Consider the following 21,934-nt stretch of genomic DNA (forward strand, 5'->3'; position numbering starts at 1 on the left):
CCCCCCCCCCCCGCCTCCCTTTTCTCCCTTTGCTCATTTGTTTTGTTTTGCTCAGTTTGTTCTCTAAAGAGTCTGTTTTTTAATTTCTCTTTCTCTCTCTCTCCCTCTCTCTCCCTCTCTCTCTCCCCCCCTTTTCTCCCTTTGCTCATTTGTTTTGTTTATAAATTCCACATATGAGTGAAATCATATAGTAGTTGTCTTTCTCTGACTGACTTATTTTGCTTAGCATTATATTCTCTAACTCCATCCATGTCATTGCAAATGGCAAGGTTTCATTCTTTTTTGTGGCTAATATTCTATTGTGTATATACCAGATTTTCTTTATCCATTCATCTATAGCAGGACACTTGGGTTGCTTCAATATGTCCATATTTTGTTTATTATAAATAATGATGCTATAAACATAGGGGTGTGTGTTTGTATTAGTGTTTTTGTATTCTTTGGGTAAATATCCAGTGGTCTGATTGCTGGATTGTAGGGTAGTTCTATTTTTAACTTTTTAAGGAAACTTCATACTGTTTTCCACAGTGGCTGCACCAGTTTGCATTCCCACCAACAGGGCAAGAGAGTTCCTTTTCTCCACATTCTTGTCAACACCTGTTGTTTCTTGTGTTTTTGAATTTAGCCATTCTGACAGGTGAGGTGAAATCCTATTGTAGTTTTGATTTGCGGTTCATGTGTCAGTTGGCCATCTGTATGTCTTTTTTGGAGAAATGTCTGTTCCTGTCTTCTGCCCATTTTTTAACTGGTTTATTTGGTTTTGGGTCTTGAGTTGTATAAGTTCTTTTTATATTTTGGATATTGAGCCTTTATTTGATATGTCACTTGTAAATATCTTCTTCCTTTCAGTAGGTTGCCTTTTAGTTTTGTTGATTCTTCCCTTTGCTGTGCAGAAGCTTTTTATTTTGATAGAATTCCAATAGTTTATTTTGGCTTTTATTTCCATTGCTTTGGAGACTTATCTAGAAAGAAGTTGCTATGGCTGGTGTCAGAGACTTTACTGCTTGTGCTCTCTTCAAGAATTTTTATGGTTTCAGGTCTCACGTTTGAATTTATTTTGTGTATGATATAAGAAGTGGTCTAATTATATTCTTTTGCATGTAACTGACCAGTTTTCCCAACACCATTTGTTGAAAGGTGTATATTCACCCTTGGATATCTTCCCATTGGGATATTCTTTCCTGCTTTGTCAAAAATTAATTGACAATATAATTGTGGGCTCATTTCTGGGTTTTCTATTCTGTTCCATTAATCTACATGTCTATTTTTGTATCAACACCATACTGTTTTGATTACTACAACTTTGTAATGTAACTTAAAGTCTGGAATTGTGATGCCTCCAGCTTTGCTGTTTTTCAAGATTGCTTTGGAGTCTTTTGTGGTTTCATCAAATTTTAGGCTTGTTTGCTCTAGTTCTGTGAAAAATGCTGTTGGTGTTTTAAAAGAGATTCCATTATATCTGTAGATTGCTTTGGGTAGTAACCTGACTTTTAATTAATGCAGTGTTATTTGAAGTGTGGTCTGTAGACCAATAGCAGAAACATCACTGGAAGGTGATTTTTTGTTTCAGAAATGCAAATCTTGAGTCCTCACTGCAGACTGAATGAATCAGAATTTCTGGATGGGGGTGAGGCACAGGAATCCATGTTTTAGAAGAACTCCAGGTGACTTTTAAGTGCTAAAAGAAGCATTATATTAGTAGTTGGACTTGAATAATGTAAGTAAACCAACTGTCTTTTTTAATCCAGCTTCTTCCCTGTGATTGTGTCACTATCCTGCATAAAATATTAGCTGGAACTAAACACAGGCTTGTTTTTTGTTTAGTAAGTTTAGTAGAATTTAGTAAAATAAAAGTGGGATATTTACATATTTATAAAAATAAGAATAAATTCTGTGCACACCCTATATTTGACAATATTTCTCTATGTGAATATATATATATGTAACTATTTATTGGTGTTATGCTTGATGTAGAAAAACTAAGTTCATTTAGTGCAACCAGGTGTTAATATTAGTTACTGTTGTTTTTTCAGAGGTAACCAATGAAACTAATCCCAAAATAAAAGTAAACTTATAAATACTGAAAAGGATGACACAAATATATCATTATTTATAAATACTATTACATTTTTAGAGAAATAAACTTGCTTGAAAGTATTATGTAGGGACACCTGGGTAGCTCAGTCAGTAAAGGTCTGACATTGGCTTAGGTCATGATCTTGTGGTTCATGAGTTCTAGTCAGGCTTTCTGCTGACAGGTTGGAACCTGGAGCCTGCTTCAGGTTCTGTGTCTCCCCCTCTCTCTGCCTCTCTCCACTCACACTCTGTCTCTGTCTCTCTTTCTCAAAAAAGTGAATGAACATTAAAATAAATAGTTAAAAAGAATTATGTAAAAAGCTAACATTATAAAACATGCCAGCATTCCCTAATTTAGTTAATTAATAATATTATAATAAAACCTCAAGGCAATTTTTAGGAAAAATAAACCAAAGCTACCCTAATCTATAAGCAAAAAGAGTTGTGAAAATCCCTGGAAAAATGGGATCTCGGTTTACCTTACATGCACAAGGAAGAGAAAGATATTAAAATACTGCACTACTCACACCAGAATAGGAAGGCAAAATAGGAGAACCAAATGCAAAGTAGAAAATAAGACATATACATATTAAGTAATATATGATAAAAAAACATTTTAAGCTATTAGGTAATGAATGGCTTAGTCAATAAATGAAGTTCATATCTTTGAAACTATTCATGGGCTTTTGACTTGGAGATATGTGTAAAATGGGTATCCCAAATATGTATAAATATGTTTTTAGTACATGACAGCAGTAGCAACTTATAGTGAGAGAAGGTATAGTTTATTGAATTCATGGCACCAGGATAATTGGTTATATGGGAAAATTAAAATTATGTTCCTACTGCCTGTCAAACAAATAGTATATTTTTGAAAGATTAAAACATTAAAATGTTTAAGAATAGAAATGCAAATTAAAACTAAAATTAGATACTTTCTAACACTTACGAGAGAAAGTATGAAATCACATGGTGTTGGTGAAGGTGTAGGAGAAAGAGGTATTCTTAAATATCGTTTGTGGGTATATAAATTGGTATAAAGCCTTTACAGGACTATTTGACAATATCCATGAATATTGAAAATACTCCTCTTCGATTCACTGTATCAATTAGGGTTCTTAAGAGCAAGAGAACCAGGAGAACATATGTATAAAGAGATTTATTTTAAGGAATTAGTGCAATGATAGTGAAGGCTGACAAGTCAAAATATGTAGGGCAGACCAGCCAGCTAGAAACTCAGGCAGGAGTTAAAGCTGTGATCTTGAGGAAGAATTCTTTTTTTTTTTTTTTTGAAAATCACAGTTTTTTCCCTTTGAGGCCCATATATATTACTGAGGGTAATATTTACTTAAAGTTACTCAGGGGTGCCTGAGTGTCTCAGTCAGTTGAGCCTCTGACTCTTGATTTCAGCCTAGGTCTTGATGTCAGGGTCATGAATTCAAGCAGAGTTGGGCTCCATGCAGCATGCTGGGCGTGGAGCCTACTTAAAAACAAACAAACAAATAAAAAGTTACTTAAAGTTAACTCATTTGCAGAATACCTACACAACAATACCTAGATTAGTGTTTGATCCAGTACTGTAGCCCAGCCAGGTGATATATGAAACTAATCATTACTATCACCAATTTCACATCTAAGCGTTTACTTTAAAAATATATTTGCACAAGGGCACCTGGCTGCCTTGGAAGAGCGTATGACTATTGGTATTATGATTGTGAGTTCAAGCCCCACGTTAGGTATAGAGATTACTTAAAAATAAAATCTTTTAAAAAAATACTTGCACATGTAAAATTTCATACACACACACAAACACAGAAAATCATTGCAGCATTTTTTTATAATAACAAAAGACTCAGAACAACCTAAGTGTATAGAAACAGGACTGGTTAAATATATTTACTGAGATAAAATATTTGAAATATTGTTAACTTAAACAAGATGACATTTTGTGTGAAAATGTCTTTTTAAAAAACTTTTTAAATGTTTAATTAGTTTGTGTGTGTGAGAGAGAAAGACAGAGTGCAAGCAGGGGAGGGGCAGAGAGAGAGGGAGACACAGAATCTCTGAGACACAGAATCTCTCTCTGAGCTGTCAGCACAGAGCCTGATGCAGGGCTTGAACCCACAAACTGTGAGATCATGACCTGAGCCAAAGTCAGACGCTCAACTGACTGAGCCACCCTAACAGATAGTAAATATTAAACATAATAAATAGTAAATATATTTTTACCTATTAAGGCAGCAATTTTATACTTTTCTTTTTTTATTTTTTTTAAATGTTTATTTATTTTTTGAGAAAGAGAGAGACAGTGTGAGCGGGGGAGGGACAGAGAGAGAGAGGTAGACACAGAATCCGAAGTAGGCTCCAGGCTCCCAATGCTGGGCTCAAACTCACAAACCATAAGATCATGACCTGAGCCAAAGTTGGATGCTTAACTGACTGAACCACCCAGGAGCCCCTGTTTTCAGTGTAATACTATATATAGTATACTATATATAGTATTGACTAAGGTTCAGTTAAATGAACACTTTTATACTAGATTTATAGGAAGTGTTAATGTGTAAATAATGTTATTATGTTATTATTTATGAATCTAATTAATTGGAGTTGATATTTTAAATTGACATTTTAAAGGTTATTATTATATATAAGATGGGATACTAAACAAATGTGTAAAAATTATAGAGTATCAATTGCATGGGAAAGTTCTCATAAAATGTTATAAAACTTTTATTTAAAAAGAGAATAAATAAAATTATATGAACTTTTGTGTGTATATGTAGAAGGTGACCAGAAACATCACTAAAATTTTATCAGGTTATATCTTGTGGTATTATACCAGGTATTATTTTTATTTCTTATCCTGCATTTCAGTCTTTTTCAAAATTTCTACCAATACATATATTAATTTTGAATAGAAAAAAAGAGTAAATGTTATTCTTGAAAGGAAGTAATCCATATATTTGAGGCACTTGGGAAATTTAAGTATGGTTAACTGAGAATAATAGTTAGCTTTAGCTGCATAACAAATCTCCCCCAAAGTCTTTAAAACAATAGCCATTTATCTAATAAATGATTCTGTGGGTCAGCAATGAGTCCTGGGCTTGGCTCCATGGCCCTCCTGATCTCAGCTGGGCTAACCCATTTGACTGTGACCGGCTGCCAGATTGGTTGGGGGTGGCTGGTTGTTGGCTGGAGTGTCTTGGCACTCTTTCATGTTGTTTCTTACCCCCTAGCAAACTAGCCCAGGATAATTCACATAGTCACTTGGTAGGTTTCCAACGGAAGTAGAAGTGTGCAAGGACTCCTGAAGTTCCGATGAAAGTATCATGCGTTGCTTCTATAGCAGTTCATTGGCCAAAGCAAGTCACAAAACCAGTCCAGATTCTGGAAGTAAGAAAAGAGACTCTACCTGTTAATGGAAGGAGCTGATAAGTCACATCATAAAGGGGCTTGGATACAGAGAGTAGAATAATTTGTGGTCATTTTTGCAAATCTATTACACTGAATACTAGTGTTTATTTTATAAAGAGATAATATACTGAGTGCTAAGGATAAAAATAGTATGTAAAGATTTCTGTCTCCTATAAAAATCAACTAGTGATTAAATTATAAGCAATAAACCAACTCATATGTAATTCATTATAAAGTTAAAAAATGTTTACTTTTATGATTCAGCATGATAAGCCATATCCACAACTTGTTATTTCTTTTTTTAAGATCTGGAAAACCTTAGTCATTCAAAGTTTCATGGGCTTGATTCATTTTAGTTAGAAAAAAAGAAAATAGGAAGCGAATATGAGAATTCAAAAACAGACAAAATATCAAGCAGAGTCCAATATGTTGTCAGTTTCAACTATTTTTATGAATTTCTGCCAGTTTGCTTTTACCTTGTCACAAGAAATTTTAGTCATGAGAAAATTTAGTTGACTTGAGTTTATGTGATCAGTACATTTACATGTGTATGCCCAAGCATACATACACACAGACACACATACAAACACACACACACACACACACACACACACACACACACACACACACATCTTTATACAAATCCTCCTCCAAAGTGCAAATCTATTCTAGGCATTCTTTTAAACTCCAGCCAATTGGAAGTTTACATGGTGTTAGCATAGAAATGGTGTAGAGTTCTATTTTCTCAAGAAAGTCTAGAAAACTATGTGGATATATACACAGAGGAAGGTATGTTTGTGTGTACAGATTTATATGTAGTTTAAAAATTCAGAATTGGGGTGCCTGGGTGGCTTAGTCGGTTAAGCGTCTGGCTTCAGCTCAGGTCATGATCTCACAGTTCGTGGGTTCAAGCCCTGAGTTGGGCTCTGTGCTGACAGCTAGCTCAGAACCTGGAGCCTGCTTCAGATTCTGTATCTCCCTCTCTCTCTGACCCTCCCTGCTCACGCTGTCTCTCAAAAATTAAAAAAAAAAAAAAAGGTAAAAAAATACTCAGAATTTTATATCTGACATACCTGATTATACTAGGTCCTAAAAGCCACCTCACTGTTGGGAAGAATGCACACCTCCAGACTGTTTCAAGGCACCCCCTCAAGGTTTCAAGGAAACCCTCGTGCTTCTCTTATGTATTCACTTCCTTCCCCAAACATATGGAAAGTGTCCTGAGGCTCAACAGGGCAAGCGACGTTGGGAGTGATCCATTGCCTTCTTATTGGGTTGCTCTTCTCACAATAAAGTTTTCTTTACTTCAAAAAAATTCAGAATTTTAAAATCTGGAGTGTACCTTGAAGATTACCTTTAATCTTAGTTTTACATAGATTAAATAACTGAGGTCCAGGAAACTAAGTGATTTAATAAATCTAATGCTGGTAATTTCTGAATTCAAGGAAGAATTTCATGAACTCTGCAGTAGATATGGTAGGTTGATGCTTAACATCTATCCCATTTTCCTGTACTGTAGAGACTGCAAGCTAATAACTGTACTTCCCAGAGTCCTTTGCAGATAGGGTTCTGGAGATGACTTAGGATCAACCAGTCAGGTGCACTTGCCACTGTGAGCACAGGCTGTGCTTCTGCTGCATTTTCCCCCTCTCTCATTGCCAAAAACAACAATAAAGACATTTGCTTTTTTGGTGGGAGTTTTAAATAAGGTTCCACCGTTCAAGGATCATCCCATGATGTCTTAATAAGAGGTATGGACTGTTCCTAGCAGGCGGGGCACATTTCTGGAGCCCACAGCAGTGGTGACAACTTCCTGAACATGGCAGGTTCCAATCCTGTTGGATTCCTCATCTTGAAGGCTTTTTAGCTACAGAAGTAGAAGAGTGGTTCTGGAACTAGGAAGATTCGGCAGCTACCTGGTGCCCATATTAATTTGCTAGGGCTTCCGTAATAAAGTACCACAAAACTGGAGTGACTTAAAGCAACAAAAGTGTATCTTTTTGCAGTTCTGGAGGCTAGAAAGCTGAAATCAAGCTGTCAGTAGGGCCAAGCTCTTTCTGAAGGCTCCAAGGGCACTCTCCCTTGCCTAGAAGTTTCTGGTTGTTGCTGGCAATTCTTGGCATTCCTTCCTTGGCTTAAGATGCATTATGCCCATCTCTGCCTCTAGTTTCACATATGTCTGTGTGTCTTCTGTTTTCTCTTCTTTGAAGGACACCAGTCACTCCATTAAGGCCCACTCTAGTCAAGAACAACTTCATCTTAACTTGATTGTATCTATAAGATCCTATTTTCAACTAAGGTCGCATTTACAGGTTTCTGGTAGAGATGAACTGGGAGATACATTCAACCCAGTGTAGGGTCCCATTACTTCAAGGTAACTGTGGGAATCTTCTCTAAAATTTCAACCCACACACAGTCCTTTTATTCCTTCCTCAAGATCTGAAAGTCTTTTAGTATCCTGCAATAGACACCTTTCCATTTAACTAGCTAGATGTGTTCTCCTCTTTGCAAATAAACTCTGCCAATATATCTTTATACATATTTTTCCTTAAGTGTTCAACTTAAGGTTTTGCTTTTTGATCAGAGTGTTGGTAAAAGAAAATGCTTCCTAATTTGAAACCTAAGGTTTTCATAACCAGTTTTTGAAATCTCAAGAGTTTTGTTTTATAAGTATTTTTTTAAGTTTATTTATTTTCAGAGAGAGAGATGGAGAGAGAGAGAGATCACGTGCACAAGTGAGCAAGTGAGCACAAGCATGGTAGGGGCAGAAAGAATGCCAATCAGGCTCTGCACCATCAGCACAGGACTCAAACTCATGAACCATGAGATCATGACTGGAGCCAAGATCAAGAGTCGGATGCCTAACCAACTGCACTACCCGGGCACCCGAGTTTTGTTTTTAACTATTTCTGGGTCTATCAATAAAGCCTAATTCAGAGTAGGGGGAAGAGAATCAGCATTTATTGAGACTACAATATGTCATTTATTGAGAGACTTTATTAGTTAATTGGGCTAGTACAATCTATTATCTGAACTGAACTTAACTTATCTGAAAATAAAAGCTGAGGCCCAGAAAAAAAGAAACAACTTAATAGTTTGCACCTAATAAATGAGAGTCTAATAAATTTAGTAATAATGTTCTTTCTATTGCTCTATTGTTCCGTGAAGTACTTTACTGGAGGGGAGAGGTTAGTTGACAGACTTTAAGTAAACCAGCCTGATAGATTAGGATGGCAAAATGATGTGATTATCTAGCAATAGAACCAATTTAAAATAAAAACTTCTAAATCTACAGGAGTGTTGTTCCCTTCAAATAAATCACATTGGGAGCTATGTAGTTATTTCAAGTACTGCCCCAAGTATTTTGAGTCTTTTTGTTTGGAATTGCCATTAGAACTGGAGTCACACTCTTGAATATCCTCAGTGGGAAGTTTCTTTTCCTTTTGGGGGTGCTTTTTGCCTTTCATAGTTGCTCTGATTTTGAACACCAGCCAAAAGTTGTTCAGAGCAAAGTGTAGTGAGTAAAATGGATGATCAAGCAATGACTTGTGCAGCACACAATCCCACAAATGTTCTAGAATTTCTGCATAATAAGCCTGCCTGACTGTTTGACCTTGAAGATTAATTCAGCATGGACAATACCATTTATGTTGAAGAAACAGATTAGCATTGTCTTCATTTGTGATTCAGTCAGGCATACTTTCTTAGATGTTTGGTTTCTTGGAGTTTTCCATTTAAGATTTTGGCATCTACTTTTCAGGTCATACTGAAAATATCAAGTTTCCTCAAGTTTTCTATTGTCCTCAGGAAAAAAAACCCCACAGTACTTTGTCCTGTTTCTCTTGAAAGGTCAGACTAAATGTCAGGTCTTCTCTGTTACTGCTCATCACCTCAAATGCATGGGCTAATCTTTACAGCACCTTTCCCTTTGCTCAAATTTTCTTTTGGAGTGAAGTTGCTTCATGGCTCTTAAACACAGAAAAAGATACTCAGCATCACTCCAAATGAGAGAAACAAAATCAAAGTATTTTAAGGTTTATTCACATTTTGAGAGAGAGAGAGAGAGAGAGAGAGAGAGAGAGAGAGAGAGAGAACTAGTGGGGGAGGGGAAGAGAGAGAGACACACACACACACACACACACACACACACACACACACACAGAATCTGAAGCAGACTCCAGGCTCTGAGCTGTCAGCACAGAGCTCAACATGGGGCTGAAACTCAGGAACAGTGAGATCATGACCTGAGCCAAAGTCAGACGCCCAACCAACTGAGCCACGCAGGCGCCTGGAGGGAAACAAAATTAAAGCTACAATCACATGTTTTCCCACCTACCAGATGGACCAAGATAAGGCAGTTCAATAACCACAGTATATTAAAAAGAAGTCTTCATACATTATTAGCAGGAGTGTAAATTGCTACAGGCCTATGGTGAGTAATTTGTCAATATCCTTTGAAATTAAGAATGAACATCCCCTTTGATAAGGGCAATCCTACTTATAGAATTTTCCTATAGGTACACTCGGACACATGCAACATGATACATGTGCATATTATTCACTGCAGTTGTATTTGGAATAGCAAAAGAGTCCATCAATAAATGTCTGGTTAAATCAATCATGGCACATCCAGGCAATTGAATATTAATTAGCTTTTAAGAAGAATAATTATGAGGGGTACCTGGATAGCTCAGTCAGCTAAGTGTCCAACTTTGGCACAGGTCATAATCGCATGGTTGGTGGGTTCGAGCCCCATCTCGGGCTCTGTGCTAACAGCTCAGAGCCTGCTTCAGATTCTGTGTCCCCCTCTCTTTCTGCCCTACCCCCACTCACTCTGTCTTTTCTCTCTCTCTCTCTCTCTCAAAAATAAACAAACATTTAAAAAAGTTTTTTAGAAAAAAAAAGAATTATGAAATGTTCTCTATCTTGCTTTAGGAAGTGGTTATACTCTGGTATTCAATTCTCAGAATGTATCAAATTGAATTTTGCAACTTAGTAAATGCAAATTATACCTCAGTAAGAAAAGAGATGGACACCATAGACTTACGTCTTAAAAAATAAAAAGACTCCATGACACCTTTTCCAACTTTGTTAAGTGAAAAAAGATGGACTATGGGTCAGTATGTATTGCCATTGAAGAGAAAATAATATATTAATATAGTTGCATATGCATAAAGTAACTCTTGAAGGATGCAAGGAGGAGGTAAAATAGTTACTCCTAAGAAAGAAAACCACATAGGTGAAAGATAAGGGCAGGAAGGAGATGTAATTTTCATTATATACCCCTTATATCTTTAAATTTTTATAACTTGTTCATGTAATATGGATTCAAAAGGAATTTTTTTAAATGACGCTCTTTTGTAATCTAAGTTTGTTATCAGTCACTATTCTCCATGTTAATTGTTTATTGGAAAAAGCAAATGCTCTAATTCTGTCAATAGATATATGAACCTTTTGGGTTACAGGACTGCTGCTCTTTGTTTCACAATAAATATTCTTGCTATTTTTTAGGAAAATACTTGTGCCAATAAAATAATGTTTTCTCGACATGATGCTCTTTCTTGGTATGGTCAGTATTTCACTTGCTGACTTAAATCTGTAAAAATCTATGTAAAATACATAATAGGCCATACATTTTCATGAAAGACAAAAAATAATGCCACATTTTTTACGCACACAGTTGGTTAAGTGGTGACTGACCTGTTTTGAGAACCCTGCCATGTAACAGTAAGCGTGCTGTGATTCTCAATATTCCAATAACACGTGCATTAGCGACCTGACAGTACAACAAGAAATTGTGATTTTTCCCTAAAATTTTCTTTTATGTTTTAATGACATTTTAAAAGATTTAAACTAATAAAGATGAAAGAAAATATTGGGTTATCACTTGAAAGATGTTTCAAAGGTCTATAATATCACCTGGCCTTTTCTAGTCTCTTGAATTACTTATATATACCACTATCCTTTGTATTTAAGGAACAACTGATATGAAAATTATTCGCTACTTGACTGAATTAACTGCCCCATTTAGTTAATGGACCATGAAATACTGTCATACAGCCTTTACTTGACGTGAAGACCAAATTAATAAATTATTTATATTGATTACTCAAACTAATGGCTACTTTCACATTTTAAAGACACAGATTAGTGTTGGCCATTGTTCACAGAGTATTATTGATGGTATGCAAAGGTAGTTTTAGAAGTACTATTTATTAATATTTGGATGGAGGAATAGAGGCACATATGGAATACTTGTCTCCAAGCTCAAAATTGCCAAAAATTATTGTTTTAAGAAGGAATATTCCATTCTTGGTAATTGTTTCTTGGCTACCAACAGTCTTATTTTCTGGCTTTCAATGCATTAAACTGCATTACACACCAGCAGTCCTTTTAAAATTAAATTGTAATTAAATTTAGTTAATAAAATTTTGTCTAAAAGTTTTAATGTATTAATAGCAAAAATGCCTTGTCAAGAGTTGGAGGGATGTAGTGCAACGTTTAACTTTCTGGCTTAGGAGTTTGACAGAGCAGATTTGGTACCTCTTTTTTTTTTTTTTTTTTTTTTTTTTAGAGAGAGAGATTGCACATGAGCAGGAAAGAATCTTAAGCAGGACCCACACTCAGCACAGAGCCCAAGGCAGGGCCTTGATCCCATGACACTGGGGTCATGACCTAAGCCAAAACCAAGGGTTGGGTGCTGAACTGAATGAGCCACCGAGGCTCCCCTGGGCAGATCAGGTCTGTATCCTGGTTCTGCTACAAATAAACTAGATTAGGGTGCAGTTTAACTAATTAACTATTATGACCTTCAGTTTTTCTATCTATAAAAATGCATAAAGTGTGATCTACATCCTCAAGTTGATAGAATGTAACTAAAATGCCTGGTACAATGTCTCCATACGATGTGGTCATTGTTAGTGTTGTGGAAGAAATTATAGATCTTCCTGAAAATGACCCTAAAGCAATAGATTATGATTCAAAGTTTTCTTTGTTATGAGAGTTAACATTTCATTCATTCACTCTGTGATTCATTCACATGCAGGATTCTGAAACAGAAAGTCACACTGAAGTCGTCTTTATATGAAGGGAAAAAACCTCTATTTAAATCAAGAAAGAATAAAATGTTAATTTTCGTGAGTAAATCTGATAAATTATGATGAGAACATTCTTTCAAGACTTACCATTTTTGAGCCCTTCATATATTAACACCATCTGAAGTCTAAATTGTGTTGAATGGCTCTTCCTCTCCTTTCTGCTCTTCACCCCCAGCATCAGGGCTCTCTCCACCACACCCAGGCCACCACACAATGGTTGAAACAGGACCCTGTGGCCTAATAACTTCAATGTCTAGTTGTGGAGTTTTTGAGGCAAAACTATAGTTTTGTACACATGACCAATCTCCCTGTCCCCAAAGGATATATCCTTTATTTACATGTCTGTCTGTCCCATTAGATCTTAAGCTCCTTTGAGAACAGGTATGTGTCTCATTCATCATTCCATTATTCCACCATCCCGTGCACAAAGCTTGCACACAGTACTTACATAGATTATTCTTGAAATGATGCACTGAATATTATTTTATTCTAACCCTTTTAATGAAAAAATTTTAAGTTTATTTATTTGAGAGAGAGATAGACAGGGACAGCATTGAGTTGGGGAGAAGCAGGGAGAGAGGGAGAGAGGAAATTCCAAGCAGGCTCCCTCTGCACTGCCAGTGCAGAGCCGGATGTTTGGCTTGAACTCACGAAATCACGACATCATGACCTGAGTCAAAACCAAGAGATGGAGGCCTAACCTACTGAGCCACCCAGTCACCCCTCAATGAAAATACGTTTAACAATAGTTACTATTTCAACAGTTCTTATTTCAAAAAGACTTAGTCCTTTTTAGTTGGTATTTTGCTTGATTGTTAATTATCACATCTAATTCAGGAAAACCATCAGTGACCACTGAGCCTTTTCAAGTTATCACCTTGCTGGAAATCCCCCAGCTCTGATGCTCTTCTAGTTATTGTGGCTTTCCTGTGTCACAGTGGTGTTCTCCGGGTGATCACAGTTATTTGCAACTTGGACTGCACATTAGAATCATCTAGATGCCCAATTTCTACCTGTGGGCTATGGCCTAATAGAATATTGGTGACACCCAGGCCTGAAGAGTTATTTTTTTAAGTTTATTTATTTATTTTGAGGGGAGGTGCAGAGAAAGAGGGAGAGCGAGTATCCCAAGCAGGCTTCACACTGTCAACACAGAGCCCGATGCGGGGCTTGAACCCACGAACAGTGAGATCATGCCTGGAGCTGAAACCAAGACTCATTGGATACTTAACCAACTGAGCCACCCGGGTGTCCCCAGGCCTGAAGAGTTTTAACAAGCTACACAGGTGATTCTGATGCCCAACCAGAATGAAAACCACCTGGATCATTTGTGCTTTCCGCCCTGGCCTGACCTGAGCGCAGGCTCGGTTTTCTGATACATAGTCTGCAAAGGCAGCAAAAGAGTGCTCCGCTGGCCTCATGCACGCCACAGGGGTTTGGCCTGCACAGTATTACTGTTTCAGGATTGTGAGCTATTTCAAACATAGAGAACAGTAGAGACACTATTGTAATAAAAACTCATGGACCGTCCATCTGGTCTAACAAATCTTATCATTTTGCTCTATTACAGATTTTTGTTAAGGAGACAAAACATCACAGATGTCATAGGATGTCATAGAAGCCCTTTGTGTGCCTTTCCCCTGATCACCCTGTCCAGAGGTAATGACGGCATTGAGTTTGGAGTTTATTATTCTGACCCATGTTTCACTGAACGTGTACTTATTCAAAGACTCTGTTTAGTGATTTCTTGTTTTTAAACATTATGTATATGGTATCTGATTCTGTGCAGGATTTTCTAAAATTGGGCCAATATTTAAAAACTGAAAAATTTCACATGAAATCAGACTTGTTGGCTTCTCTTGAAACAACCGGAAGAGCTGGCAACATGGGGCTAGCTTTCTGGCGTGATAGCATGCCGTGTTGGACTAGTGCTGTTTCGCGTGACATGGTCCCACTGCTCACACTGTGTAGACATATGCGCTTGCACCTGGACGATGTCTCCTCTGATGCAGGTCTGGCCACTGATACTGAACTTCCTTCCATCATCATTCTTTCCTTTCCTCAAGGCTGTCCTTTCCTCCTAACTGCTGAATTTCAAAGGCATCTACCTCTCCAAGTATCTCTAGCCACCTTTAATATCCATTTGTCCTTCCGCTCTCTCCTCTCTTTAGTCGGATTTTCATTTTCATTTTCTTACCCTTTCCTGCCATTTCTTAGGATCCTTGATTTTAGCACTAAAAGGGCATGGTCTGGCTTTGTCGTTGTTGTTGTTTAGACTTTGCCAGTCAAGAGCAAAAAAAGTCATTTATTTTGATCAGCAAACTGACCCATCATATTACATCTCTGTGACCTCTAGCTGTTCACGTGTTTTGGTCACTTTGGGGGGTGGCTAGGGCCCTGGAAGTTTGGACATTGGATTATGTGGGATTTTATGGGTTATACAATTCTTTAAAAATTTTGTTTTAAATTTATTTACTTAGGGGTGCCTGGTGGCTGATGCATCCAACTTCAGCTCAGATCATGATCTCATGGTTCATGGGTTCAAGCCCCGTGTCCAGCTCTGTGCTGACAGCTCAGAGCATGGAGCCTGCTTCAGATTCTTTGTCTTCCTCTCTCTCTGCGCCTTCCCCGCTTGCGCACACCACACACACACACTCTCTCAAAAATGACTAAACCTTAAAAAATGTTTAGTCATTTTTGAGAGAGTGCATGCACATGCATGAGTAAGTGGGGGAGGGGCAGAGAGAGAGGGAGGGAGAGAGAGAGATAGAGAGGGAGAGAGAATCCCAGGCAGACTCTGCACTGTCAGTGCAGAGTCCAATACGGGGTTCAAACTCAAACCATGAGATCATGATCTGAGCCAAAGTCAAATGCTTAACCAGACTGAGTCACCCAGGTGCCCTATGGGTTATACAATTCTTAAGGGCATAGGTAGTTTTTTCTTCTATTTTCCTACAGCATTTGGCAAAGTGCCATGCCAATTATAGTCCCTAGAAATGTATTTACTGAATGAAAGAATATTAACAAAGTTAAATTACAAGTGTTTTATTACATACCCCTCCTCACAAACCAGAGCAGCCCCTGGCCCTCTTTTGTCCGCATGTAACCCAAGCTATTGCTCCAGATAAAGATCTGAGCCTGGCAGGGAGGCCGGAGAGGCAGATCTGGAAGAGTGTGGGGGGAGGGGCTGTGGATAGTTTTGATAGGTTTGATAGGTTGTGGATAGTTTTTTAATAAGAAGAGAGAGGCATTGAGATATCTTTGGTGTTGGAAAAATCTGAAGGGGAGAGAAATGAAAAGAATATTTTTAGAAATACTGTTTTCTGTAATGAATGGGATTTCTATTTGATATTCTTCAATGGAGTCAGCACTACAGAATGAAATTGCTTTTAATTACATTTTAATGTCATTCTGCCTGCAACAGGACTGTCAGGTTTTAGACAGATTACATCATAAAAGAAATATGTATGCTACACAGATTTACCATAATGCCTTTGGATGCTTTAGAAAAGGATGAACCTTGCTAAATATGGGGGTCTTCCCCTGGGGTACAGAGATTAGGGCTTCTGGTAAGACCTCTATCAGGACTGAAATCTTTCTATCATGGTCAGAAACTTCTGAGATTAATGAAGAGGCATTTGCTTTCACCAGAGCAATTTTGTCTGTAATAAAAAATGCCATAGAAAGTCAATTTCAAGAGCTGGTTGGGAAATAATGAAAACACATATAGGTTCTAATTTATATAAGTTTAATTTCTTAATCACTTATGATGAATTTTAAAAGCAGTGTCTTTACAATAATTCCTCTTAAAATAGATTTAAGCCTCTCTTTCCATTTATGGCAAGGAAATAAGCAGTAATAACACCTTAACACTAAATTGTGTTAAACCTAATAAAATAGAATCACACCAGTTCTGGACTTCGGATGATAGCTAGCACCAGCTGTGTCAGTGGAAAGCGCATGACATCTCTATGAGTGTGCTAAGTGGGAGAGGTCTTCAGAGTTGAAACGGTTCATATATTCTTGAATGCATTTTTCAGATGGACATTTGACACCTCTGCCAAGAATCCATTCAGATATTTACTCTGCAGAGTTTGTTGAAAATAACAATAAAAACAAGTTGTGAAGCCCAGGGTTTGGGTAGTATGGTGGCTCAAGTGGCTAATTTCCATTAGTGCTCTTTGCTGAAGCTGGTCCAAATAAAATGCAGCTGGCTAAAGAACAGGTCTCGTAATCCTGCTGTATTAGTTCTCCAGGGCTGCTTTAACAAAGTACCACAAACTGAGTGGCTTAAAATAACAGAAATGTATTCTCTCACAGTCTGAAGTCTAGAAGTCCAAAATCAAGGTATTGGCAAGGTTGATTCCTACTGGAGGCTCTGAGGGAGAATCTGTTCTATGCACCACTCTTAGCATCTGGTTGTTGCCGATTATCTTCAGCCTTTTTTGGTTTATAGACCTATCACTCCAATCTTTGCCTCCTTGGTTATATGGCATTCTTCCTCTGTGTGTCTGTGTCTCTGGGTCCAAATTTTCTCTTTTTATGGGGGTACCAGGCATTAGGGCCCAATCTAATCCAGAATGACTGAATTTAATTTGATTACATTTGCCAAGACCCTATTTGCAAATAGGGTCATATGCACAAGTGTTGGGGTTTAGGACTTCAATATATTTTTTTAGGGAACACAATTCAACCTATAATATGTACCTTCCACTGAGACCACCACCCCTGAATCTCTTCCAGCCCAAAATTTTGGAGCCACGAGTGTGTGCAGTGGGTCAGATGTGTTGTACATACCAGCTCACTTTAGCCTTCCAGCAACCCAATCATCCTGGGGTTACGGTCCCTATTTTAAAAAACAAGCTCAGAGAGTTTAAGCTGCCAGCTAGTAAGTGCAGAGTAAATACCTAAATCCAGCTATTACTGACTTAAACCCATTCCTTTTCTACTATGCTTTGCCATCTTCCTAACTCAAAAACATTGCACCCTTGTCTCTGGAAGCAATCACTTATTTTTGTTAATTTTTAAAAATGTTAATTTACTTTTGAGAGACAGAGACAGAGTGTGAGCAGGGGAGGGGCAGAGAAAGAGAGGGAGACACAGAATCCAAAACAGGCTCCGGGCTCTGAGCTGTCAGCACAGAGTCCAACACAGGTCTTGAACTCATAAACAAGATCATGACCTGAGCCGAAGTTGGATGCTTAACTGACTGAGTCACCCAGGTGTCCCAGGAAGGAATCATTTAAGTTAAAATCCAGCTCTTTCACAATTTTTCCCTCAAACATACTCTTTTACTCTTTAACTAAAAGAGTAAGTATGAAAGAGTTAGAGATGAAAGATATGGTGATAGAATTTCTTTACACCCAAGAGCATCTGGCCTTTTCCCACCAGGCAATGGCAGTGATTTTGCAGCAGATTACAGGTTAGCCATGGGAGAAAGACATCTGTCAATCAAAACAGCCTCCCCTTCCTTCAGTAGATGTATTTTTAATACATTTTATATATTGTACTTGTGTATATCTACTTTTTTAATGCACTGGGGCAATTTGATTTTTAAAGAAATCTCATCTGTCATCAAGTTCCAATTCTGTGTGCCTTAAATAATTCTTAAATCTACCCCCTCATCATTATCTGCAATATCATGAGCTTTATTCGCATGCACATTTCTCTAACTTGACTATAGCAGTAGTTTTCAAATAGGTCTCTCCACCTTCAGTTTCCTCCCATGTAATCCACCCTTGACATAGCTGACTCATTCTGATGTTTAAAAGCATGTTTTTATACATTTAAAAAGTGTTGTATTCATTCAACAAATATTTACTGAGTACATTCTGTGATAGACGTTATTCCAGGCACTGGGAAACAGCAGTGAACCAAAGTAGCAAAAATTCTTGCCCTCAGAGAGCTTATATTCTATGTAGTTTACGATTGCCATTATTATATATCTTTCTCCTATAGATATATTTTTGTTACAAACTGTGACAGATAAGAATAATGATGATGGTGACATCAAGAGGGTTTTCATTTTATTGAACATTTACTATGTGTCAGCCATTTTGCTGACCTGCTTACATGCAGATTATGTTGTAACAACCAGGAAGTTATTATGATGCTGATTTTGTGAATGAAGAAATTGAGACAATTTAATAAGTCCAAAGTCAGGAATAAAAAAAAATGTTGGGGGCAATATTTGATTTTGGCATTTCCTTTCTTCAAGGCTGTGGCCACTATACTACACATCTTCTCTTAGATGTTCCAAGGGCTGCAGAAGAAGAAAAAGACTTCCTCTTTCTAAGAACTTCTTTAGTAACTGGAAGCCAGAGAATTGAACTGACAAAAGACGGATTGGCATAAGTAAAAAATAAAGTTTGTTTGCATATGTGCAATGACTACACATGTGTGAGTACTCCAAGATGAATAACTCGAAGGGGTGGGTAGAACCGGGCGCTTATATACCATTTTAACAAAGGATGATGAATTGTGGAAAAGCGGTTTGACAGGGAAAAAGGGGTTTGGCTTCTAGCCAGGGTAACTCATGGGAAGGTGACTGGGAAATACATAAGGTAAACTGATGATAGATACAGATGCTTCATGCAGACTCATTTCAGTGCCATCTCAGTGATAAGAGTCATTCTCCACTTCCTGGTATCGGAGAAGGGGCACCTTTACAAATGGAAATTTCCTTTATGAATGGAAATTCCATTTACAAAACAGAAATTTATGCCCTGCTTTTAGGCAGATAGGGAGAACAGAGAGCTCTTCCTGTGTCTGTTGTTTCTTAATTGCCTTCAGCTCAAAATAGTCCTTATGTCAAAGTGGCATATTTTGGGCTAGCAGATTCTGATCCCTTCAGGATATATGAATAAGTAACTGAACCCTATATAAGCTCTTTGTAAAGAAAATAACTACTGCAACAATTGGTTTATAAAATGAAAATTTTTTATATCCAATTTTGTCTAAGGCAGCAGTTTGCTCCTCAGAAGGCATTTATAGAGATTTTTCATAGTTATGACTGAGAGTAGAGGTTGCTACTGGCATCTAGTGAGTGGAGCCAGGAGAACAGACCTCTACAACACAGAGAATTATCTGGCACAAAACATCAGACATGCTGAACTTATGAAACTCTGGCTTATAATGAGGCACTTGTAAATGCTTAGTAACATTTAAACTCTTATTTTTTGTTTTAAAGTCTCTGACTGAATGTATTTTTTCTGTATTGAAGTAAACCTTATTTGTATTTTAAAGGCTTCCTCCCCTGCCATCATTCAGTTTAAATTCAGTATTAGGCTTTCAGGGGGGGGCGGAAATGCCCATCAGTTGAGTGCAAGCCGGAGAGGGCCAGAGAGAGAGGTAGACAGAGGATCTGAAGGAGTCTTTGTGCTGAGAGCAGGGAGCCTGGCGCAGGGTTCAAACCCAGGAACCCATGAGATCATGACCTGAGCCCAAGTCAGATGTTTAACCAGCTGAGCCACCCAGGTGCCCCACAGTTGAGTACTTTTTAGATACACATATTTCCAAGTTTTATGCACTACTTTACTCAATTGTTTATGAAAATATTAACTTAAAATTCTAATTTAAAAGTATAATGCATGTTCTTTTCTTTACATATAAAAATAATTCCAAAGGCCACTGATAGTAAACAGTCTTTAAATGATTTCCTGATGGCAGTGATGGGAATGCATTGAGGCGTCAGGTTTTGTAAGGCCTCATTCTCGTAGGCATTTGGAAAGTGGTGGGCTGGGTACAGATATCTGGTGTGTGACTATAGAACAGTTGTTCTTTGTAGGAAACCAAGTGATCTGTGTTGGATTCAAATCTGGGCGATTGGTCCTGACAGCATCATGTTTTCCTATCAAGTTCCAAGAACTTTCCTTGGCCTTCACAGTCCACTTCATGATTTGAAATTCAAAATATAAATTCATGTGACAAAAATGGAGGTCATATTCATTTAATCATTTTTCTTTTCCCTTAAAAACAGTCCTTAAAAGTTCTTTAGGGTGGGGCACAGCCCTTGAAAACCCCACATTTCCTTTTCCTCATTACTTAAAACAGAGGCCTAGAATTTACTTGTTCATGAAGTTGTCTATTTCTTGACAGGCATTAGAATCAATAGGCATTTTGAACACCCATGCATAAAAGATGTGCACTTTCTTAGTTCAGCTTAAATTTCTGCTTATAGACCAGAGCACCACAGTCACTGTACCCCATCTGTCCCATAATGCGGTAAGGGATTAAGCATTGCTCATTTTAGTTTACCTCAGTGTTTGATTAGACGTATAACATTTGTTCTAATCAATTTCGGAATTTATCTTAATTATCTTAAAAAGAATTATCTTAAAAAACAAACCTTGAGGTTTTTTGTGTATAAACGCAGAAAACAAAGTATCACCATCTTTCTTAGAGCTTTTTTTTTTTTTAAATAATGCTCATTATTCTTACTCATTTATTCAGTTGTTGTCATCGAAACTACACAATTCGGGCCAAATGACCAATATGACCATTGGTTCACTGCACCGTTTATGCTTAAGACAAGAATGGTGTAATCTTGGTCATTACTACCAAGGGAACACAGGGAACATTCAGTGTGAAATACGACACCTATAATTAGGAAGCCCTATGGTTAAACCATGGCAGTTTTAAAGATGAGGTAATTTTGACAGTGTTGAAAAAGAGCAATTAATCATAAGTTTTCAATGCGGTTTATGACACAGTATGCTCTGTAAAAGAAATGCCAGCTGTTGTCCCTAGAGGGGTTAAAATGGCATGTTATGCAGAGTACAGAATTTGAAATAGTGTCCAAATCCCAAACATTTTTAAAATTCTAACTTCACAGGCCTTATATCACCTCCCTGGGATGCAGGCGGCCAGGAACAAATGAAGAAAGTCTGTGAACACAGCCAGGGATTTAAGGAATCCTGTTTCACTCAAAAAAAAGTGGGGGGGGGGAGGTGAGATTAGATTAGAGAAGGTGGGAAAGGGATATTGGCAGGTAATGCGCAGGAAAGTTACAACTTGGGTTATTTTTTAACTGGAGCCCTACAAACGGCCCGCGTGTAGGCGTCTCTCTCGCTAACTTGTAAATGAACTTCAGCTTCTCTTTAGCAGAGGGGACTTCTGAATCTGAGAACCTGGCGGCGGTTCAACGACCCCGCCCTCGGGGTCCCCAGGGGGCATCTTCTGGAGAGCCTGATTGTCTGGAACGCGGGCCCCGAAAGCAAACACAAACCCGCCTTGCTCCCCTCGGGTGGAAACTTCCCGGGCCGCGAGCGGAGCGGGAGGGGGCGGCGGGGCGGCGGTTCCCCTCGCGGAGGCAGAGAACGGCGCGCGCGAGGCTCGGGGCGCGCGGC

General features: G+C 37.9%; 1 protein-coding gene across 1 annotated transcript in view; it reads left to right on the forward strand.

The window, feature by feature from the left end:
* The window catches only part of STK39 (serine/threonine kinase 39), a gene marked incomplete at its 5' end in the record, with an annotated part of 389,113 nt that overhangs the window by 66,212 nt on the left and 300,967 nt on the right, over positions 1-21,934 (forward strand). Inside the window, one exon of the mRNA XM_029933312.1 lies at positions 14,158-14,246. Coding sequence (XP_029789172.1) covers positions 14,158-14,246 — 89 coding nt within the window. The remainder of the gene's footprint in view (positions 1-14,157; positions 14,247-21,934) is intronic.

This window comes from Suricata suricatta, chromosome 3 (genome assembly GCF_006229205.1).
Source record: "Suricata suricatta isolate VVHF042 chromosome 3, meerkat_22Aug2017_6uvM2_HiC, whole genome shotgun sequence".
Classification (NCBI taxonomy): domain Eukaryota; kingdom Metazoa; phylum Chordata; class Mammalia; order Carnivora; family Herpestidae; genus Suricata; species Suricata suricatta.